Here is a 21,575-nt window from a genome sequence, read left to right as displayed (position 1 = left end):
AACGGAAAGGCTGGAGCAACGAACCGCCCTTGCTGTCTCTGCCTTGCCGGTTCCCCTCTTTCCACTGGGATTCTCTGCCTCTAACCCTTTTACAGGGGCTGAGTCACTGGCTTACTGGTGTTCTTCCATGCCGTCCATGGGAGGGGTGCGTCACCTGAGTGGGTTGAGTCACTGACGTGGTCTTCCTGTCTGGGTTGGCGCCCCCCCTTGGGTTGTGCCATGGCGGAGATCGTTGTGGGCTATACTCGGCCTTGTCTTAGGACGGTAAGTTGGTGGTTGGAGACATCCCTCTAGTGGTGTGGGGGCTGTGCTTTGGCAAAGTGGGTGGGGTTATATCCTGCCTGTTTGGCCCTGTCCGGGGGTATCATCGGATGGGGCCACAGTGTCTTCTGATCCCTCCTGTCTCAGCCTCCAGTATTTATGCTGCAGTAGTTTATGTGTCGGGGGGCTAGGGTCAGTCTGTTACATCTGGAGTATTTCTCTTGTCTTATCCGGTGTCCTGTGTGAATTTAAATATGCTCTCTCTAATTCTCTCTTTCTCTCTTTCTGTCTTTCTCTCGGAGGACCTGAGCCCTAGGACCATGCCTCAGGACTACCTGGTATGAGGACTCCTTGCTGTCCACCGTCCACCTGGCCGTGCTGCTGCTCCAGTTTAAACTGTTCTGCCTGCGGCTATGGAACCCTGACCTGTTCACCGGACGTGCTTGTTGCACCCTCGACAACTACTATGATTATTATTATTTGACCATGCTGGTCATTTATGAACATTTTAACATTTTAACATCTTGACCATGTTCTGTTATAATATCCCCCCTGCACAGCCAGAAGAGGACTGGCCACCCCTCATAGCCTGGTTCCTCTCTAGGTTTCTTCCTAGGTTTTTGGCCTTTCTAGGGAGTTTTTCCTATGGAGTTTTTCCTAGCCACCGTGCTTCTTTCACATGCTTTGCTTGCTGTTTGGGGTTTTAGGCTGGGTTTCTGTACAGCACTTTGAGATATCAGCTGATGTACGAAGGGCTATATAAATAAATTTGATTTGATTTGAATTAGAGTTAATGTCTAACCTTAAGAATTTAGAGTTAATGCATGATCTAAACTGTAACCTTAAAAATGTGGAGTTAATGCCTGAACTCAACTTTAGAATATTCAAAATGTGACATTTGGAACAACTTCTAATTCTAACGTGAGACTGTGAGAGCTGGTAGGATCTTTCATGCTGAAACCCTCATATTGGACACAAACAGTATTTATTATATTTTGGATAATGTTTTACAGCTTCGTCATTGTAGTTCTTTTTTTAAATTTTTAAAAAAATGATTGTATTAATTTTATATACAATCCTGAAAGTAAAAAAAAAAAATCTGGTAGTTAAACGAAAGCTAACTGGACTTGAAACACACACACACGCACACAAGCACCCCTGTCTGCAGTAAAGATTTGTAGCAGGGGGGGGCAGGTCTCCTATAAGAGAGCTTCCTGCCTACCTGCAGTCAGTTGGTGTTTACTATGGAGCTGAATGGTTTATCAGAGAAGAGCCAGAGAAATGGGCTGGACAACCAGGCCTTCCACTCTCAGGTAAGGGTACACACATCCTCATACTCAACAAACACAATAGAAGCATACAATTCTCTATATCCACTCACTGTAGACGTAAATACTATTCACTTGCTGACCCTTTCTCTCATTCAAGATAATGTACTACTCTGGTGCTGTGTGTGTGCAATCCTTGGATGAGTGTGTGGATGATTCAAATTAGGTTTTTCATACACTCATGTTCAATTGTTTATTCTCTCACTTCGTGTAACACTCCATTCAGTGCCTGAAATCAATTACATTTCAAAGAGATACACTCTAATAGGGAAGAGTGGGGGTTTGTTCTCAAACAATAGAAGAAATAGCCTGGGTGCCAGTCTGTTGCTCTCTTATTTTTAACCTTTATTTAACTAGGCAAGTCAGTTAACAACAAATTCTTACTTTCAATGACAGCCTAGGAACGGTGGGTTAACTGCCTTGTTCAGGGGCAGAACGACAACTATTTACCTTGGGGATTCAATCTTGCAACCTTTCGGTTACTAGTCCAACGCTCTAACCACTAGGTTACCTGCTACCTCTTGCGGAACAACATTTCCATAAGGAATTGACAAGAGAGCAGAAACAGACTAAGCGAGAACAACTTCTGCCTAAAATATGTGGGTTCTGAATGTGGACAGAAGGTGATGTGCTCTCCCCATCCAAAGTTACTGGACATCATCACGAGATATCGTCGAAAAACAGTTAAGTTTTTCTTGAACAGATTAAACTCACAATGTGCAAACAAATCACACCTGGGATTGCATAATATTTGTTTTACCTGTTGCATATACACAGTGAGAGTGAACATTCAGACAGACTATACTACCCTATATCCAAGTCTGTTTACATGACTTGAATTGCCAACAAGGTACCCACATCTGCCAAGCGCGAGCGCTGCACCTCTAAAATTTGGAGTTCACAGGCCCATAATGTAATTTACCAGCTACAATATACCCTTTGCACCTGACATACAAATTTCTGGGTGTTGTAGTCTGTCTGTCTGTCACAGGACACTATCTGCATTGATGTGGAAGTTGCTCATTGGCCATCAGAGGATGCAGAATTCACAGAGGAGCTAAAGAAAAGGTCTCTATGGTTTTATCAATTGTAATTTATTTTCAAGCAATTCCTCAAAATTACACCAAGTCAGCCCTAAGTTTGTATGTACTGCTTGATATCCCTCCAAGGTTCCTGGAAAAGAGAATGGAAGGGATCCACCGATATCTGGAGGAGCACAGGACTAGGATCAGGCTGGTGTTGGGCATTGTCTTGGCTGCAGGTAAAACCTGTAATACAGGCCTCTGACCAGTAATGAGCTGTTTATACAGTATAGTTGTTAGTGGATGCTGTATTTGGTGTTTGATGGTTACATTTCCTGTAATTACATGGGGGTGAATTTCTATCATTTCAATGTGGAGTCTGGGTATGTTTCCTGCAACAGTCATCCATCAATAAATGTGACTCATCACGTCTATGTAAGCTTATCATCCAAAATTCAATATACTGTTTTTTACAGTTTCTAAAAGTTCAGATTCAGAGTAGGGTGTATCATACACTACAATTTGAGGATACTGCTTGGAAAGTTTATAAACTTGTAAACCCACTTAGGAGACAAAGCCCTTCAAAGACTTGGCTGCGATTTTCACACTGGCTCTACATTACTCCTTGGCAAACATGTATTTAGAGAAAGAAACCTTTCAACAACTTGCCCAAAAAGCAGTCTCTGAACATTATCTCACCAAGTTTCCCCATTAGGGGAAACATTAACAGTACTAACTTGCCTTTTGTTGTGTAAAATAGCACCTTAATAATCCCCCAAAGGGGAAATTTGATTACACCAGCCGATACACGTAACACCAATAAAAACACAACAAAGGACACACAGACACTAAAAGAAGAACATCGTCAAATAATATTTAAAAAAGGCAGAGGCTCTCCTGGATCTTTTTTCCCCAGAGCTAAAGATCGGAATCACTTTCCCATTTTTTACATACAGTGCCTTCAGAAAGCATTCACACCCCTCAACTTTTTCCACACTTTGTTGCGTTACAGCCTGAATTTAAAATGTATTACAAATGAAAAGCTGAAATGTCTTGAGTCAATAAGTATTCAACCCCTTTGTTATGGCAAGCCTAAATAGATTCAAGGGTAAACATTAGCTTAACAAGTCACATAAGTTGCATGGACTTACTCTGTGTGCTGTAATAGTGTCCTTAAGTGTCTATTGATGCACCAGTGCGTCAATCTAAGTAACATAATAATAAAATGTTCCAAATCCACATCAAAATGTATTTTTTTCATGGGCTGCATACAGTAGGCATCCACCTATGTTGGCCTTCTGCAGTGGAAGGAGGCCGAACTACAGCTGTTTGTCAGACCATGAGACATCCAGAAAATCGGTCTTGTGAAGAAAACATCTGCTGCGTCTGAAGAGTTTGATCACTCTATGGAAAGATGAGACTCTAACAAACACGATGGTGTTTTGCTCTGACTCCCACAAGTGGCACGGTTCTCGTCCGAAGGTAGCCGGTTTAAAAAAAATGATTGGAAGTATGGAGGTAGATTTGTGCCAACAAGGGGATAAATATGTCCAAAAAATAAATAAAAAAATCCTTAGCGTTCTTATATATCCTAGATATAGGAAACACACTTCAAAACCTTATTCCTTGTGATTTATTTTGCATTTCTGTTTTGCATTTCATGAATGTCTTTTTCAATGCGTTTCTATGGGCTAAAGTATTAAAGGCCAAATGTTATATATAAACTCAGCAAAAAAAGAAACGTCCCTTTTTCAGGACCCTGTCTTTCAAAGATAATTCGGAAAAATCCAAATAACTTCAAAGATCTTAATTGTAAAGGGTTTAAACACTGTTTCCCGTGCTTGTTCAATGAACCATAAATAATTAGTGAACATGCACCTGTGGAATAGTCGTTAAGACACTAACAGCTCACAGATTGTAGGCAATTAAGGTCACAGCTATGAAAACTTAGGACACTAAAGAGGCCTTTCTACTGACTCTGAAAAACCCCAAAAGAAAGATGCCCAAGGTCCCTGCTCATCTGCGTGAACGTGCCTTAGGCATGCTGCAATTAGGCATGAGGACTGCAGATGTGGCCAGGGCAAAAAATAAATTGTAATGTCCATACTGTGAGACGCCTAAGACAGCGTTACAGGGAGAAAGGATGGACAGCTGATCGTCCTCGCAGTGGCAGACCACGTGTAACAACACCTGCACAAGATCGGTACATCCGAACATCACACCTGCAAGACAGGTACAGGATGTCAACAACAACTGCCGAGTTACACCAGGAATGCACAATCACTCCATCAGTGCTCAGACTGTCCTTAATAAGCTGAGAGAGTCTGGACTGAGGGCTTGTAGGTCCTCACCAGACATCACCGGCAACAACGCCGACTATGGGTACATACCCACCATCGCTGGACCAGACAGGACTGGCAAAAAGTGCCCTTCACTGACGGTGATGGTCGGATTCTCATTTATGAAGGAATGAGCGTTACACCGAGGCCTGTACTCTGGAATGGGATCGATTTGGAGGTGGAGTGTCACAGCATCATCGGACTGTTGTCATTGCAGGCAATCTCAACGCTGTGCGTTACAGGGAAGACATACTCCTCCCTCATGTGGCACCCTTCCTGCAGGCTCATCCTGACATGACCTTGCAGCATGACAATGCCACCAGCCATACTGCTCGTTCTGTGTGTAATTTCCTGCAAGACAGGAATGTCAGTGTTCTGCCATGGCCAGCGAAGAGCCCGGATCTCAATCCCATTGAGCACGTCTGGGACGTGTTGGATTGGAGGGTGAGGGCTAGGGCCATTCCCCCCAGAAATGTCTGGGAAATTGCAGGTGCCCCTGTGGAAAAGTGGGGTAACATCTCACAGCAAGAACTGGAAAATCTGGTGCAGTCCATGAGGAGGAGATGCACTGCAGTAATTAATGCAGCTGGTGGCCACACCAGATACTGACTGTTACTTTTGATTTTGCCCCCCCCCCTAGGTAAAATAAATCTGTCATCACACTGCGATTCTACAAGCAGATTCTGTGAAGGGGTGGATAATGTTGGCCTCTATGCTCCTGAGCTTCTCGAGGATCCGCTTATCCTGGATAAGCGGATCCTCGATTGTCCAGGTGGGTGCCGATGGCACATCCAGCCTTCTTATGATTTTGTTAAACCTGTTGGCATCATCCCTAGTGATGTTACCCACCCCTGCAGCAGATCACACTGTAGAACAGAACACTAGCCATAACACTATTAAAACACATTTGGAATGTTTTTGGGCAGACATCAAAGGATCTGAGCTTCATTTAAAAAGAATAGCCTTTTTCTGAGCCTTTTTAAAAACCATGGTGGTATTCTCTCTCCGCTGCAACTTGTCATCTATCACCATCCCCAGGTGATCCCATTATTGATCACAGGTGATGTGCTTTCGTTCTTCCTCCTGAAGTCTACCACCAGCTTTTTAGTTTTAGACCCATTCAGCACGCGGTGGTTTTATCTGCACCATGACACAAAGGAGGATATTTCCTGCCTCTATAGGGAGTCATCATCCTTCCGTGAAGCAGCCTACAATTGTATAATAACAATGGGTGCATTTCAATGGACAGGCAGAAGATAACGCACACCTGCCGGTTACCGCTGGATTTCTTAACATGCTACTAACGGGAGCTCCGAGCGAAAACAACTGTGTTTACAGCAAAAAGAACAGCGGAATAAACTGATCAGACCAGCTGATCTGACGTTATTATGGTGTCAAGCCAGCTTGGTAGGCTACTAGACAGTGGGAAAGGTCATTGTCTGCGTTCACTAGGCCTACTCCAGGCTGTATCACATCCGGCCGTGATTGGGAGTCCCATAGGGCGGCGTACAATTGGCCCAGCGTTGTCAGGGTTTGGCTGGTGTAGGACGTCATTGTAAATAAGAATTTGTTCTTAACTGACTTGCCTAGTTAAATAAAGGATATATATACTGCTCAAAAAAATAAAGGGAACACTTAAACAACACAATGTAACTCCAAGTCAATCACACTTCTGTGAAATCAAACTGTCCACTTAGGAAGCAACACTGATTGACAATACATTTCACATGCTGTTGTGCAAATGGAATAGACAACAGGTGGAAATTATAGGCAATTAGCAAGACACCCCCAATAAAGGAGTGGTTCTGCAGGTGGTAAGCACAGACCACTTCTCATTTCCTATGCTTCCTGGCTGATGTTTTGGTCACTTTTGAATGCTGGCGGTGCTTTCACTCTAGTGGAAGCATGAGACAGAGTCTACAACCCACACAAGTGGCTCAGGTAGTGCAGCTCATCCAGGATGGCACATCAATGTGAGCTGTGGCAAGAAGGTTTGCTGTGTCTGTCAGCGTAGTGTCCAGAGCATGGAGGCTCTACCAGGAGACAGGCCAGTACATCAGGAGACGTGGAGGAGGCCGTAGGAGGGCAACAACCCAGCAGCAGAACCGCTACCGCCGCCTTTGTGCAAGGAGGAGCACTGCCAGAGCCCTGCAAAATGACCTCCAGCAGGCCACAAATGTGCATGTGTCTGCTCAAACGGTCAGAAACAGACTCCATGAGGGTGGTATGAGGGCCCGACGTCCACAGGTGGGGGTTGTGCTTACAGCCCAACACCGTGCAGGACGTTAGGCATTTGCCAGAGAACACCAAGATTGGCAAATTCGCCACTGGCGCCCTGTGATCTTCACAGATGAAAGCAGGTTCACACTGAGCACATGTGACAGACGTGACAGTCTGGAGACGCCGTGGAGAACGTTCTGCTGCCTGCAACATCCTCCAGCATGACCGGTTTGGCGGTGGGTCAGTCATGGTGTGGGGTGGCATTTCTTTGGGGGGGCCGCACAGCCCTGCATGTGCTCGCCAGAGGTAGCCTGACTGCCATTAGGTACCGAGATGAGATCCTCAGACCCCTTGTGAGACCATAGGCTGGTGCGGTTGGCCCTGGGTTCCTCCTAATGCAAGACAATGCTAGACCTCATGTGGCTGGAGTGTGTCAGCAGTTCCTGCAAGAGGAAGGCATTGATGCTATGGACTGGCCAGCCCGTTCCCCAGACCTGAATCCAATTGAGCACATCTGGGACATCATGTCTCGCTCCATCCACCAACGCCACGTTGCACCACAGACTGTCCAGGAGTTGGCGGATGCTTTAGTCCAGGTCTGGGAGGAGATCCCTCAGGAGACCATCCGCCACCTCATCAGGAGCATGCCCAGGCGTTGTAGGGAGGTCATACAGGCACGTGGAGGCCACACACACTACTGAGCCTCATTTTGACTTGTTTTAAGGACATTACATCAAAGTTGGATCACCCTGTAGTGTGGTTTTCCACTTTAAATTTGAGTGTGACTCCAAATCCAGACCTCCATGGGTTGATAAATTGGATTTCCATTGATTATTTTTGTGTGATTTTGTTGTCAGCACATTCAACTATGTAAAGAAAAAAAGTATTTAATAAGATTATTTCATTCATTCAGATCTAGGATGTGTTATTTTAGTGTTCCCTTTATTTTTTTGAGCAGTGTATATATACCCCCTATATACACTCCTGACCCAATGAGTTAACATCCTCTAAGGAACAACGAAATTGAAATAGGACAAATCTAAATGAAAGAATAGCACATTTTACAACTGAAATAAATTGCCTGTGACTAAATTGACTGGAAATGTTGCCTGTGAAAATGACGATGATTTAGTTAAGACGTTTAATGGCAGCCAAATGATGCCTATCGAGGCTACTCTTCTGCGAAATTAAAGTTATAGAAGACCAACTTTTCATGAATTACCACGTTGTAAAGCAAATGTTAGCTGACACGGGCTAACTGAGTGACTGACATAACAAGAGAGCGGCAGGTAGCCTAGAGGTTAAGAGCGTTGGGTCAGTAACCGAAAGGTAGCTGGTTTGAATCCCCGAGCCAACAAGGTCATAATCTGTTGATGTGCCCTTGAGCAAGGCACTTAACCCTAGTTGCTCCAGATAAGTGCCTGCTAAAAGGTCAAGAAAACTCCTGATGCACTACCACATTCTGAAATTGCATGTTGTGTATTCTACTATACGTACAGTATGTTAATACCCAGAATGATAAAAAGTACTACTCAATAGGGAATAGGGTGCCATTTTGGACACAGCCTGTATGTGTTTCAGGTTACTTTGCCATGGTGATCGTGGCATGCGTGCTGAACTTGCAGCGTGCTCTGGCCCTGTTGGTGGTGACCCTGCTGGCTGTCTTCTTTCTTCTGTGGGACTGGCTGATGGGCCGCTATGGACACCGCCTCTGGGACGCCCTGCAACCCGCCAGGAACACCCTCAACACACACTGGCTCTGGGGCAAATGGTGGGAGAACTGCATTTTCTCTCCTTCTCACTCTCTCTCTCTTTTCCGTATAATATGAACATTTTCATGGAAGTGTGGTCCTTTTGGTGATCAATGTTGTTGTTCCTCTGGTCTCTTACCTCTGGTCGGTCGGTCTGTCTGTCTGTCTGTGCAGGGTGGTGTGTGTGCTGCTGGTGGTGGCAGTGGTGTGCTGGCTGGTGTTTGACACGGCCAAACAGGGATCGCGGCAGCTAGTCTCTTTCTCCGGACTCCTCTTCTTCGTAATGCTCATGCTGGTGTTCTCGAGGAACCCATTCAGGGTATGGCAAACCAACAAACACAAACACCCCTAATGCGTCAACACTGTATGGTTCCGAAGACCATTCGCTGTAGTTCTGAGTGACCAGGTGGATGTATGTTCATGTGTGTGCTTCCCTGCAAGCCTGTACGTTTGTGCGTGTGTCTACCTGTGTGTTTATGTGTGTGTGTGGTATAGGTGTCATGGCGAACTTTACTGTGGGGTGTGGCGCTACAGTTCTGGTTTGGACTCATCATCCTCCGAACCAAAGCAGGATTCACTGCTGTAGACTGGCTGGGCCATCAAGTGGAGGTACAATATACATCTACTGTGTACTATCCAGGGAAAGTCAAGCAGAGGGCAAAATGTACATCAATTGGATCATTGATATTACAAATATTAGCCAGCACAAAGGCCCTCGTTTTCATTTGGACCACATTGCTAATGTCACTCTCATCAGCACAATCACATTACCCTGTCCCCTGTCCCAGCACCCTCAGCAGATATACAGTAGAGTAGACCTGTAAGGAAAGAGTGACCTGATTAGTTCAGTCTGTGTTGAAACATCTCTCCTCTCTCACCCAGGTGTTTCTGTCCTACACTGGCACTAGCTCTAGGTTTGTGTTTGGCGACAAATACACAGACCACTTCTTTGCATTCCAGGTACAGGAACATATGAGTTTGTCTGTATACGTGAGAGACTGTGAGAAAATGACATGAAGAGAAAAGAAAAGACAGAAACCCAACACTGTCATTTTTTCTTCTTCTCTGCTTCCAGGTTCTGCCTATTGTAGTGTTCTTCAGCACTGTCATCTCTATACTCTACCACCTTGGCTTCATGCAGTGGCTCATCCTCAAGGTAGTCATCACATCACATACATTAAAATCTTATTCAGTCATCATACAAGTGACTAAATTAGACAGGGATGATCCAGCCTCCACATAGTACTGTATCAAGGTTGTAATTTACGGGGGGACATGTTCCCCACGATACCTGCTCATGTGACCAGCATTATTGTTTTTTATGTTGCATACCTTAGTATCATTTTGGCACAGAAACGTTTGCACCGTTGTTTATGTTTGTCTGTGCATACCTCCAGCTGGGCTTCATAATGCAGATTACTATGGGAACTTCTCCCACTGAGTCAATGGTCGCCGCTGGCAACATATTTGTGGGACAGGTGAGAATAGTATGAGTGACAGATGTGCTAGGCAGCAAAAGAGAAATCTGTGACAGCCAAGCAAAGGAGTATTACCCTCTCTCTCTCTATCTCTCTTTCTCTCTCAGACAGAATCTCCACTCTTGATTCGTCCGTACATCTCCCAGCTGACCTTGTCAGAGATCCATGCCGTGATGACAGGAGGGTTCTCCACCATCGCTGGCAGCGTACTGGGAGCCTTCATCTCTTTTGGGGTGAGGAGGGGGAGTGGAAGAGGGGCGGGAGGAGGGGAGGAAAGAGAAGAAGAGGAGGGAGGAGGGGAGGCAAGAGGACAGGCAAGAGGACAGGCAAGAGGAGAGGCAAGAGGAGAGGGAAGAGGAGGAAAGTCAAACCTTTGTTTTCTACCAAAGACACAACTGAAATCTCACCCAATTGACCTTGTGCTTATCCATTCTGTGTGTCTCTTAAATTTAACTAAATGTAATCTATGTAATCCCCAAAAGTAAACATTTATCATGAGAGGGCCATAAACAATAATTAATAAGGCTGCATACTCCAAGTAAGGTTAAAATCCCACCTTTCTGTTGTAGTCAATGAAGCTCAAGTACACAGTACAAATATGAAATAAAATTTAAAATTTGACATTTCCTATTTAACAGAACTGTATGAATAAGGCTTGAAATTGCTTCTATTTTTCCTAAATGTAGAATAATCCATTTATATAACGATTAACTAAGATTTCACCTTCCTTATAGCTGTGAAATACAGTGCCTTCGGAAAGTATTCGGACCACTTGACTTTTTCAACATTTTGTTACGTTACAGCCTTAATCGAAAATGGATACAATAAAATCCTCAGCAATCTACACACAATACCCAATAATGACAAAGCAAAAATAAGTTTTTAGACATTTTAGCAAATTAATAAAAAATAAAAAATAACTTATTTACCTAAGTATTCAGACCCCTTGCTATGTGACTCGAAATTGAGCTTGAGTTTCCATTGATCAAAATGAGTTTCCATTGATCATCCTTCAGATGTTTATATAATTTGATTGGAGTTCACCTGTGGTAAAATCAATTGATTGGACATGATTTGGAAAGGCACACACCTGTCTATATAAGGTCCCACAGTTGACAGTACATGTCAGAGCAAAAACCAAGCCATGAGGTTGAAGGAATTGTCCGTAGAGCTCCGAGACAGGATTGTGTCGAGGCACAGATCTGGGGAAGGGTAACCAAACATTTCTGCAGCATTGAAGGTCCCCAAGAACACAGTGTCCTCCATCATTCTTAAATGGAATAAGTTTGGAACCACCAATACTATTTCTAGAGATGGCAGCCTGGCCAAACCGAGCAATTGGGGAAGAAGGGCCTTTGTCAGGTAGGTGACCAAGAACCCGATGGTCACTCCACCAATCAGGACTTTATGGTAGAGTGGCCAGACGGAAGCCACTCCTCAGTAAAATTAACATGACAGCCCGCTTGGAGTTTGCCAAAAGGTACCTAAAGGACTCTCAGACCACGAGAAACAAGATTCCCTGGTCTGATGAAACCAAGATTCTTTGATGAAACCAACTCTAAACATCAAGCGTCACGTCTGGAGGAAACCTGGTACCATCCCTACGGTGAAGCATGGTGGTGGCAGCATCATGCTGAGGGAGTGTTTTTCAGCAGCAGGGACTGGGAGACTAGTCAGGATCGAGGGAAAGATGAACGGAGCAAAGTACAGAGAGATCCATGGTGAAAACCTGCTCCAGAGCACTCAGAACCTCAGACTGGGGAGAAGGTTTACCTTCCAACAGGACAACAATCCTAAGCACAAGACAATGCAGGAGTGGCTTCAGGACAAGTCTCTGAATGTCCTTGATTGGCCCAGCCAGAGCCCGGACTTGAACCCGATCTAACATCTCTGGAGAGACCTGAAAATAGTTTCGCAGCAACGTTCCCTATCCAACCTGACAGAGCTTGAGAGGATCTACAGAGAAGAATTGGAGAAGCTCCCCAAATACAGGTGTGCCAAGCTTGTAGTGTCATACCCAAGAAGATATGAGTCTGTAACTGTGAACGGTCTGAATACTTATGTAAATGTGATATTTCTAAAAACCTATTTTTGTTAATATGGGGTATTGTGTGTAGATTGATTAAATCGTTTATTTTATCATCAATTTTAGAATAAGGCTGTAACCTAACAAAATGGGGTCTGAATACTTTCCCAATGCACTGTATATGCACTGTATATGAAACACAGGAAATTCATGTTTTTGATTGCACTGGGCCTTTAAAATGTTGAGCTTCACCTCTTCCTTACCCCTCACATTGGACACATATACCCCCCAACACATGCACACACACACACACATACAGGTTGAAGCATCCCACTTGCTGACAGCCTCCGTAATGTCAGCCCCGGCCTCCCTGGCTATCGCCAAAACCTTTTGGCCAGAGACAGAGATCCCCAAAGTCACAGCCAAGAAAGGCCTCAAACTGGAGACAGGGTGAGACACTAACACATCTACACACACGCACATATGCACACAAGTACCAATGTCTGCCTAATGAATATGAGCCTGAGTGTCTTTTCTGGTTTTGTCTAGGAAGAGCAGTAACCTGCTGGAGGCAGCGTCTCACGGAGCATCCTCCTCTATTGTCCTGGTGGCCAACATCGCTGTCAACCTCATTGCCTTCCTGGCCCTGCTCGCTTTCCTCAATGGCGCTCTGTCATGGCTGGGCAACATGTTCAACTACCCCCAGCTCAGCTTCTCTGTGAGGACACACAAGTGTGCATGTACATAGAAGCACTCAGACACAGAGAGACACTAAATACAAGCTGGATAGAAATCAATGATTCCCTAAGACACAGACTCTCTGTCCCTCTCTCTTTTTCTCTCTCTCTCTCTCTCTCTCTCTCTCTCTGATGACAGATCATCTGCTCGTACGTATTCATGCCTTTCTCCTTCCTGATGGGTGTGGCCTGGGAGGACAGCTTCATGGTGGGTGAGCTGATTGGCTACAAGACTTTCTTCAATGAGTTTGTGGCCTATGAGAGGTTGGCAAAACTCATCAAGAGGAGAGAGGACAGAGGCCCAGAGTACGTGGATGACGTTAAGCAGTACCTGTCTGTGAGTGATGTCAGCGGTCACTAAGTGCTAATATGGGCACTGAGTTGATATGGGCACTGATCTGTTTTTTCCTAGATAGACAGACGGACGGACGGACGGACAGACAAACACACACAGACTACTTTCTTTATTCAACTTTTCAAATATGATTGGTCTACATCAAACTCTCCATAAATGGTGGAAATATTTTTGGACCACTAAATCACTAAATCAGTTCTGACAGTACGATTGCTCTCTGTATCAAAGATGTATTGTTGCATTTGCTTGTATTTGGTGAAGAAACATTGTGTGCTTCAGTAACAGATCAATTTTGTGTATATCATTTATGGTAATTGAACTTTTGCATACGTAATGTTAATGGCTTGTTGCGTATTGCATGGATGACGATTGGCTGTTGCATATTTAATATATATCTAAAGATTTAGACCCGGGCTGTTTTCTGTCCCCCAGGTCCACTCTGAAACCATAGCAACGTATGCTCTGTGTGGCTTCGCGAACATCAGCTCTCTGGGTGTGGTGATCGGAGGCCTCTGTGAGTCAAGCCCTCTAACATCTGTCCTATCCTGGATCTCAAATCAACCTCTAGCCCCCCCCCCCCCCCCCCCCCCTAGGAACTCCAAATGCAGTGTGTTTTGTCCTATTGGTATTATAGTATTGTTGAGACACCACTTTGATTTTGCAAGAATATGTTTCATTTGTGAGGTTCTTCAAATATGTTACTGTATGTTAAACCATTGCAATGTTGTTCTGCTGTAACACTGTCTCTGTTTATTGGTGTGTTGTGGCTGTGCTGTGGCAGTATGGTTGATGTAGTGTTCTTCAAACGTTTTTTTTTTTTGTAACGTTACCTGCTATAGCGGCTATGGCCCCAGAGCGGAGGGGTGATATTTCCAGGTGTGCCATCAGAGCTCTTATCTCAGGCACGGTGGCATGCTTCATGACAGCATGCATCGCAGGTAACCCCCAAAACAGTGTGCGTTATAAATATTGTCATCATCATGCATTATCCTCTGTTGTGACATCATGGTTGTATGTGTTTGTGTGTCTTCCCAGGTATGTTGTATATCCCAGAGCTGCTGTGTGAAGACTTCCTGAAGGAAGAGTTTAACTCAACATTAGTCATTAACAGCACTCAGCTCCTCACCTGCTGTACTGAGCTCTACCACAGGTACAGCCAGTGTGCATGTTTGTTGGAGGGGGTAGGGTGACCACCAGATTGTGCGCTACAGTACCGAATTTTGTCCCTTTGTCCCGCGTCCCACTACCAAACAATTATGTCCCGCATTTTATCAAATTTAAAATACAAATGTACAACAACAACAACATTTATTTGTCCAGTATTTCAGTCACTGTCTTTTTTTGCAGTCATGACAACATACAGATGTGGTACTGGTGATGTTAAACAGTTCTCCAATTGTTGTTGAGATCTGATATTCAATGTCATATCTTCAACCAATCACATTAATCAAATCCTTTCGGGCTAAATTCGGGCTAAATAAACTACTTACAAAAAGCATGCTTCTTACGAAGAGCTGCAAAATTAAGTGAAGGGCCCTTATTAGACTGAAAAAAAAGCTATAAGTTAATTTCTTCAAAATTGTGAAGCTCTCCGTGCTCATAAGTTGTTCATCATTCAACATAGGCCTATTTGCTGCTACTTCACTCAATTCCGTTTTAGAAGTCTGCCTTAATAATATACCCTAGAGTCGATGTCTGCGGCCCGCAGAAATCTAATTAGCACAATAATTTTAAAAATCCCTGCAAAATCAGACAGTTTAAGCTTGAGATATAATTTTTTTTTTTGCCTTCCCACAAAATCGTCTGTAGCAACTGACCGGTTTGGCCTATCGGTTGCTGGCTGTGCCACACTGTCCCGCAAATGTCTCACGAAATCAGCCCGTTGTCCTGCATTTGGGCCAAAGCGGTCGGTGTCACGTCCTGACCAGCAGAGGGCGTAATTGTGTTAGTCTTGGTCAGGATGTGGCAAGGGGTTTGTGTTTGTTAAATGTTGTGTGGGTGATTGGACTCCCAATTGAAGGCAGGTGTGTTGAGTTGCCTTTGATTGGGAGTCCTATATAGGAGTGTGTGTTTTTCTTTGGGGTTGTGGGTAGTTGTTTTTGCACTGCGTTTGTATAGCCTGTAAAACTGTTGCTGTTTTGCTTATTGTTTTTCCGGTGGATGCTTTACTCTTTTTTTGAATTAAAATATGAGTATCCACATTCCCGCTGCGCCTTGGTCCATTTTTGAAGACAGCTGTTACAGTCGGCCACACCACAAAAGCTCTCCTGGTTTGCCAACAGCCACAGAGAGGCCAAGACGTGATCCTCCAGGCGTTCTCATCTGCAGGGAACCAGAGGGTTGTGTTCCTGACACAATATCTGAAAAAAATAATGGATTCTGTCATCTTACAGTTTTGCCCTTCACCACTGTTACACAGAGGCAATTAGCAACGATACAGTTGTGTATTGCTCATTATGGGCTTACCGTTCACAATGTAGACTACATTGTGCTTTTACATCATACTTCGACATTTTTACATTTGGATTATTTGCCCTTTGTGGTAACTGTTGCTAGATAAGGGGCCTTATGAATAATATAAACTAAGCAAAAAAAGAAACATCCTCACTGTCAACTGCGTTTATTTTCAGCAAACTTAACATGGAAATATTTGTATGAACATAACAAGATTCAACAATGTTCCACAGACATGTGACTAACAGAAATTGAATAATGTGTCCCAAAAGTAACAGTCAGTATCTGGTGTGGCCACCAGCTGCATTAAGTACTGCAGTGCATCTCCTCTTCATGGACTGCAACACATTTACCAGTTCTTGCTGTGAGATGTTACCCCACTCTTCCACATGGGCACCTGCAAGTTCCCTGACATTTCTGGGGGGAATGGCCCTAGTCCTCACCCTCCAATCCAACAGGTCCCAGACGTGCTCAATGGGATTGAGATCCCCCTTTTCGCTGGCCATGGCAGAACACTGACATTCCTGTCTTGCAGAAAATCACGCACAGAACGAGCAGTATGGCTGGTGGCATTGTCATGCTGCAAGGTCATGTCAGGATGAGCCTGCAGGAAGGGTACCACCTGAGGGAGAAGGATGTCTTCCCTGTAACACACAGCGTTGAGATTGCCTGCAATGACAACAAGCTCAGTCCTATGATGCTGTGATACACCGCCCCAGACCATGACGGACCCTCCACCTCCAAATCGATCCCGCTCCAGAGTACAGGCCTCGGTGTAACACTCATTCCTTCGACGATAAATGCGAATCCGACCATCACCCCTGGTGAGAAATCCGTGAATCGTCACTGAAGAGCACTTTTTGCCAGTACTGTCTGGTCCAGCGACGGTGGGTTTGTGCCCATTTCTGGTGAACTCCTCTATGCACTCGATATGTCCAATTTTAAAATAGCTTTTCGGTGAAAGCACATTTTGCAATATTCTCAGTAGATAGCCCGGCATCACAGGGCTAGCTATTTAGACACCCAGCAAGTTTAGCACTCACCAAAGTCACTATAAGAAAAATGTTATTACCTTTGCTGTTCTTCGTCAGAATGCACTCCCAGGACTTCTACTTCAATAACAAATGTTGGTTTGGTCCCAAATAATCCATTGTTATATCCAAATAGCGGCGTTTTGTTCGTGCGTTCAAGACACTATCCGAAAGGGTAAATAAGGGTGACGAGCATGGCGCATTTCGTGACAAAACATTTCTAAATATTCCATTACCGTACTTCGAAGCATGTCAACCGCTGTTTAAAAACAATTTTTATGCCATTTTTCTCGTAAAAAAGCGATAATATTCCGACCAGGAAATCGTTTTTTATTACAAAGAGAGTGAAAGTAAAAGCATGCTATCCCCTCATGCACGAGCCTCAGTCTAATGGCCCTTCTGATAGAGCACTTGCCAAACGCGCTAATGTGTTTCAGCCTGGGGATGGAATTACATCGTTCAGCTTTTTCCTGCCTTCTGAGAGCCCATGGGAGCCGTAGGAAGTGTCACGTCATGCCAGAGATCCCCTGTATTTGTTAGAGATGATCAAGGAGGGCAAGAAATGGTCAGACAGGCCACTTCCTGTAAGGAATCTTCTCAGGTTTTGGCCTGCCAAATGAGTTCTGTTATACTCAGACACCATTCAAACAGTTTTAGAAACTTTAGGGTGTTTTCTATCCAAAGCCAATAATTATATGCATATTCTAGTTACTGGGCAGGAGTAGTAACCAGATTAAATCGGGTACGTTTTTTATCCGGCCGTGTCAATACTGCCCCCTAGCCCTAACAGGTTAAAATAGTTTGAAGCTTCTTGCTTGTCCAGTGTTTGCTGCACAGAGAAAATAAAGCGTTGTATCTGCAAAACTTCCCCTCAGCTACATCACAGACTGGTTTTCCCTGGCTGCCTGACCCTGATGAGACCCTTGTCACCATCTGATACTGCTCAGATAAGGCATGACAAAGAATTACATTGGTGTAATGGCTGTCTGAGGAAGAAGTGGACCAAAATGCGGCTGAGTTAGGGTTCGTCATATTTAATTCAACGAACACTATGCAATTCACAAAAACAACAAAACTGACAGCCAACACAGTCCTGTCAGGTGCAACCACAATGACAAGAACAATTACCCACGAAACACAAAGGAAACATAGGCAACTTATGTGTGACTCCCAATCAACCACAACCCTCTACAGCTGTGCCTGATTGGAAGTCACACGGCCAAAATCAATGAAACAATAAAAAACACACACTCCCTTCTGCCACATCCTGACCCAACTACACCCTCTACTGGTCAGGACGTGACAATTGGTGTACATTTATACATTACTAGAATCAATGGTTCAACAATCTAAATAACCATTATCCCAGACTGTAGCCTACCCATCAACTCAAGATGGAACTTTGTATCCATTCACTGATTGTTATAATATACTGCAAAATGTACCTGAGCTCTGTAGACTGGTCTTCCCTGGCTGTCTGACCCTGCAGGGACACCTGTTACCATCTCATCCTGCTAAGACATGATGAGCATAGTGTTGCGTACTGTCTGTGCACCATGACAGTGATGCCTGTAGAGCTGTTTATACTGTGTCTGTGTGAAAAGTAGGGAATTAGCTAGGGAAATTGACAGATCAATAACGTTCCATTGCTATACTGACTAATAAAAACTCACATTGCACTGAAAAAACATCACAATATCGGTCTTCAGTCATTTGACTGCTGGTTTCATTGTTTGATTCAGGTCTAGTGTGATTGAGTCAAAAATAATAGCTAAAGTTAGTGAGCTAGCTAGCTAACTTTAGCTAACTTTTGACTAGCTCTGCTAACTAATGGTACAATGACACAATCAAATTTACTTCTGTTGAAACAGGACAAAACAAAGGCTACAAAACATTTCAATACACACAACAGCTGATGGATAACGTAAACTCACCCCATTCTGTACAAATGTGCGCAACTGCGACATTCAAACGAGGCTGCAAAGAAAACTAACGGGACTGTAGCGACTGTGTTGACTTCAAAATCTGGGGTGTGAACTACGTTTCTATTCAAGCGCTGATCGACATGGTAATGGCTCTATAGTATTGGAGAAAAGTTGAAAAAACGGACCATCCGTTACATCGTGACGTGTCATGCCGTAACGTACAGCACGCATAAAGCAACTATTTCTGTCTTACAATCTCTCTCCACCAGGTGTAGCACTTCTCTCATCGTTTAAAAACAAGAAATGGACAGTGACGGGGGTAAGGGGGGATACCTAGTCATTTTTTGCGTCATCACTGCATGCGATCATGACTCTCAAAGCCGCTATTTACTTCTGAAGATCACTTTAGCACTGTCCTAAAAACCCGATTCAAATTCGACACAAACCTTCAAATAGGTATGTAATGACACATTATATAAACTCTTGATAGTGTTTTATTAACATTTTAGAGGCGATAAGGTGATAAGTTGGACAGATCGAGTGAAAAAAAGCAGTTTTCCCACACATCTGTCCTTCTCACTATCACGCATTAGTTTCGCTTCCCCACCCGCCATTTTTAAAAAGCCCCGACGGAGCCCTTTGCCTTCTTGAATCATGCAGAAACGGGCAGCGTGGAGCTAATGTCATTGATTTTGTTGGAAAGGGGAGAAATGGTGCTTTACAATGGTATTGACATTACAGTTGATCTGGAAGTATTTTGTTTTTTGGGCGCTAAAATAAGGTCAATTGTACGGACCAAGGCAATGTACAAAAGTGAGTGTGTTTACGTTACTGCTACCTAAAAATACCAAGAGGCTAGCTAGAGCTGAACTGGCTGTGGTAGCCACTAGCTAGCTAACTAGCTGCTAGTAGTTCATTCACATCAGTCGAGATGGTATGAAACATTAACTAACGTAGTATGTCAGTTACAGTACGAGCTGTACTTTTCTGTCAAACAGCAGTTACCTTGCCAGCTAGATTGATCAACTAAAGAGTAGCCAGTTTCTGCTCTGCTTGCTTTACAAATCAGAGAAAAAGCGCAACACAGACAGCAGCTGCCTCTGTTCATCTCTCCTGTGCTTGTCCTATACGCCAGCCATTAATATAACATGTCTACATGCTCTGTGGTGTCTGTGCGGTCCTAAATCCAGCTGGCTGAAGGTGGAAAACAGCCTACTTGACTGCTCTTAGGCATCTACATGGTCCTAAAGCACATCGGAGTCACATTTTGTATCACAGCGCAATTATACAACTGGGGGGGGGGGGGCAAATTGCAATTTCTGAATGTGAAAGTGGTGGTCACCCCAGATAGTGAAAGTTGCGCCCCTGGATAGCTAGCTACATCATTTGAGATGAACTTTATTTAGGCTACTTTAATCAAAACAGAGCCTGTTTAGACATGCAAATTACCTGAAAGGTTCCTCGGCTCATCCGAAAATGTAACAGAAAGGGGATGACTTCCTGCACATAACACTCGACTCTGCCAATCAGCTGCTCACTTTTCGTTGTCGATACACCCACTATAATCTGTAGCTGCTCTGTGACATCGGGACGGGATCAGGATCTAAAAAATCATCCAATATTGTGGAAGCTGCCACAAGGTCAATTCATCATGTAATCAGCAAGTATAGCTAAAACTAATGGAATGGAATGTTCGTGTTTAATAAAAGGAGGGCTTGCGAGGTGCAAAACGGCATGTGCTGTATGTGTGTCCATGTACTATCAACCTTGCTAAACCACTGTGTGTGTGTGTGTGTGTGTGTTGTGTCCCAGTGTGGTGAGCCCTTCTAACATGACTCTGGAAGGAAGATTCAGTATGGATTCTCTCAATGGCTGTTGCGCCATCCTGTCCTCCCCACACTTCAACTGCAGCCTGGTCTCCCCCTGAGAGCCAGGAGGACAGAAAATAACGGAGAGAAGAGGATGGACAGAAAAGGATGGAAAGAGGAGCATGGAGAATGGAAGCACCCTGACCTCTTTCTTGTCACAAGTCAAGCGTAAAAATTCTGATATTGTTTAAGTTGTCCATTTTGAGGAAATTTGTAATGAAATTACATGACATTTACAATGACATTTTTTCTAAATGTAAAGATATTAAAGATATTTTAGAGCATTGAAAGTGTGTTTCATATTTCATATTGATGTCATTAGAGTGCTTCTATTTTCAGATGAATTCTTTGTTAAGCTATTTTATTCATTCGTTCCTGAGACCTATATAGCTTGTGACCACATGGTGGCACTACAGCAATCTCTTTTGGTATACATGTGTGTTTTTGGACCAAGTCAGCTGACCAGGTGCTGTCTGTCTGTCAGTTTGTTCCCCATAGCCAGGCTTTGTACCCGTGTATTCTAATTCCTAATATGGTTCTACTATTGAAATTCTCCAGAAAACTATTAGTTTCCACTCCCATAGCCGTGTAGTGTAGTGTGGGGGAAGGACAGTCCACACTGACCTCCATAACTTCCTGGAGTTCTTGGATTTGTGTGTGTGCATTTTGTGTGTGTGTGTTTTAAAAAAATATTTATTATCCTTGTGGGGACCAGAAGTATTCACAAGGATACTAAATCAAGGAAAATTCAGACAAGTGGGGACATTTTGCTGCTCCCCC

At 44.0% G+C, this 21,575-nt stretch overlaps 1 protein-coding gene across 3 annotated transcripts; it reads left to right on the top strand.

The window, feature by feature from the left end:
* Positions 1-1,386: 1,386 nt before the first annotated feature.
* LOC100380695 (solute carrier family 28 member 3) lies at positions 1,387-21,079 on the top strand. Of its 3 annotated transcripts, none has more exons than XM_082966212.1 (17): positions 1,387-1,574; positions 2,581-2,657; positions 2,759-2,850; positions 8,752-8,941; positions 9,096-9,240; positions 9,417-9,530; positions 9,804-9,881; positions 9,997-10,077; positions 10,319-10,399; positions 10,507-10,632; positions 12,745-12,875; positions 12,975-13,143; positions 13,302-13,499; positions 13,950-14,031; positions 14,357-14,455; positions 14,553-14,667; positions 20,740-21,079. In XM_082966212.1, the coding sequence occupies exons 1-17, from the start codon at positions 1,506-1,508 to the stop codon at positions 20,852-20,854; spliced, it is 1,962 nt and encodes a 653-aa protein (XP_082822338.1). In that variant the 5' UTR covers positions 1,387-1,505; the 3' UTR covers positions 20,855-21,079. The 3 variants fall into 3 exon arrangements, with proteins under 3 accessions (XP_082822338.1, XP_082822339.1, XP_082822337.1); XM_082966211.1 differs by having other exon boundaries at positions 1,388-1,574; positions 2,563-2,657; XM_082966213.1 differs by lacking the exon at positions 10,319-10,399 and having other exon boundaries at positions 2,563-2,657.
* The last annotated feature ends 496 nt before the right edge of the window (positions 21,080-21,575 follow it).

This window comes from Salmo salar, chromosome 20 (assembly GCF_965601325.2).
Source record: "Salmo salar chromosome 20, fSalSal1, whole genome shotgun sequence".
NCBI lineage: Eukaryota > Metazoa > Chordata > Actinopteri > Salmoniformes > Salmonidae > Salmo > Salmo salar.
The sequence above is the reverse complement of the archived record's forward strand: the minus strand, read 5'-3'. Positions and strand labels throughout refer to the sequence as shown.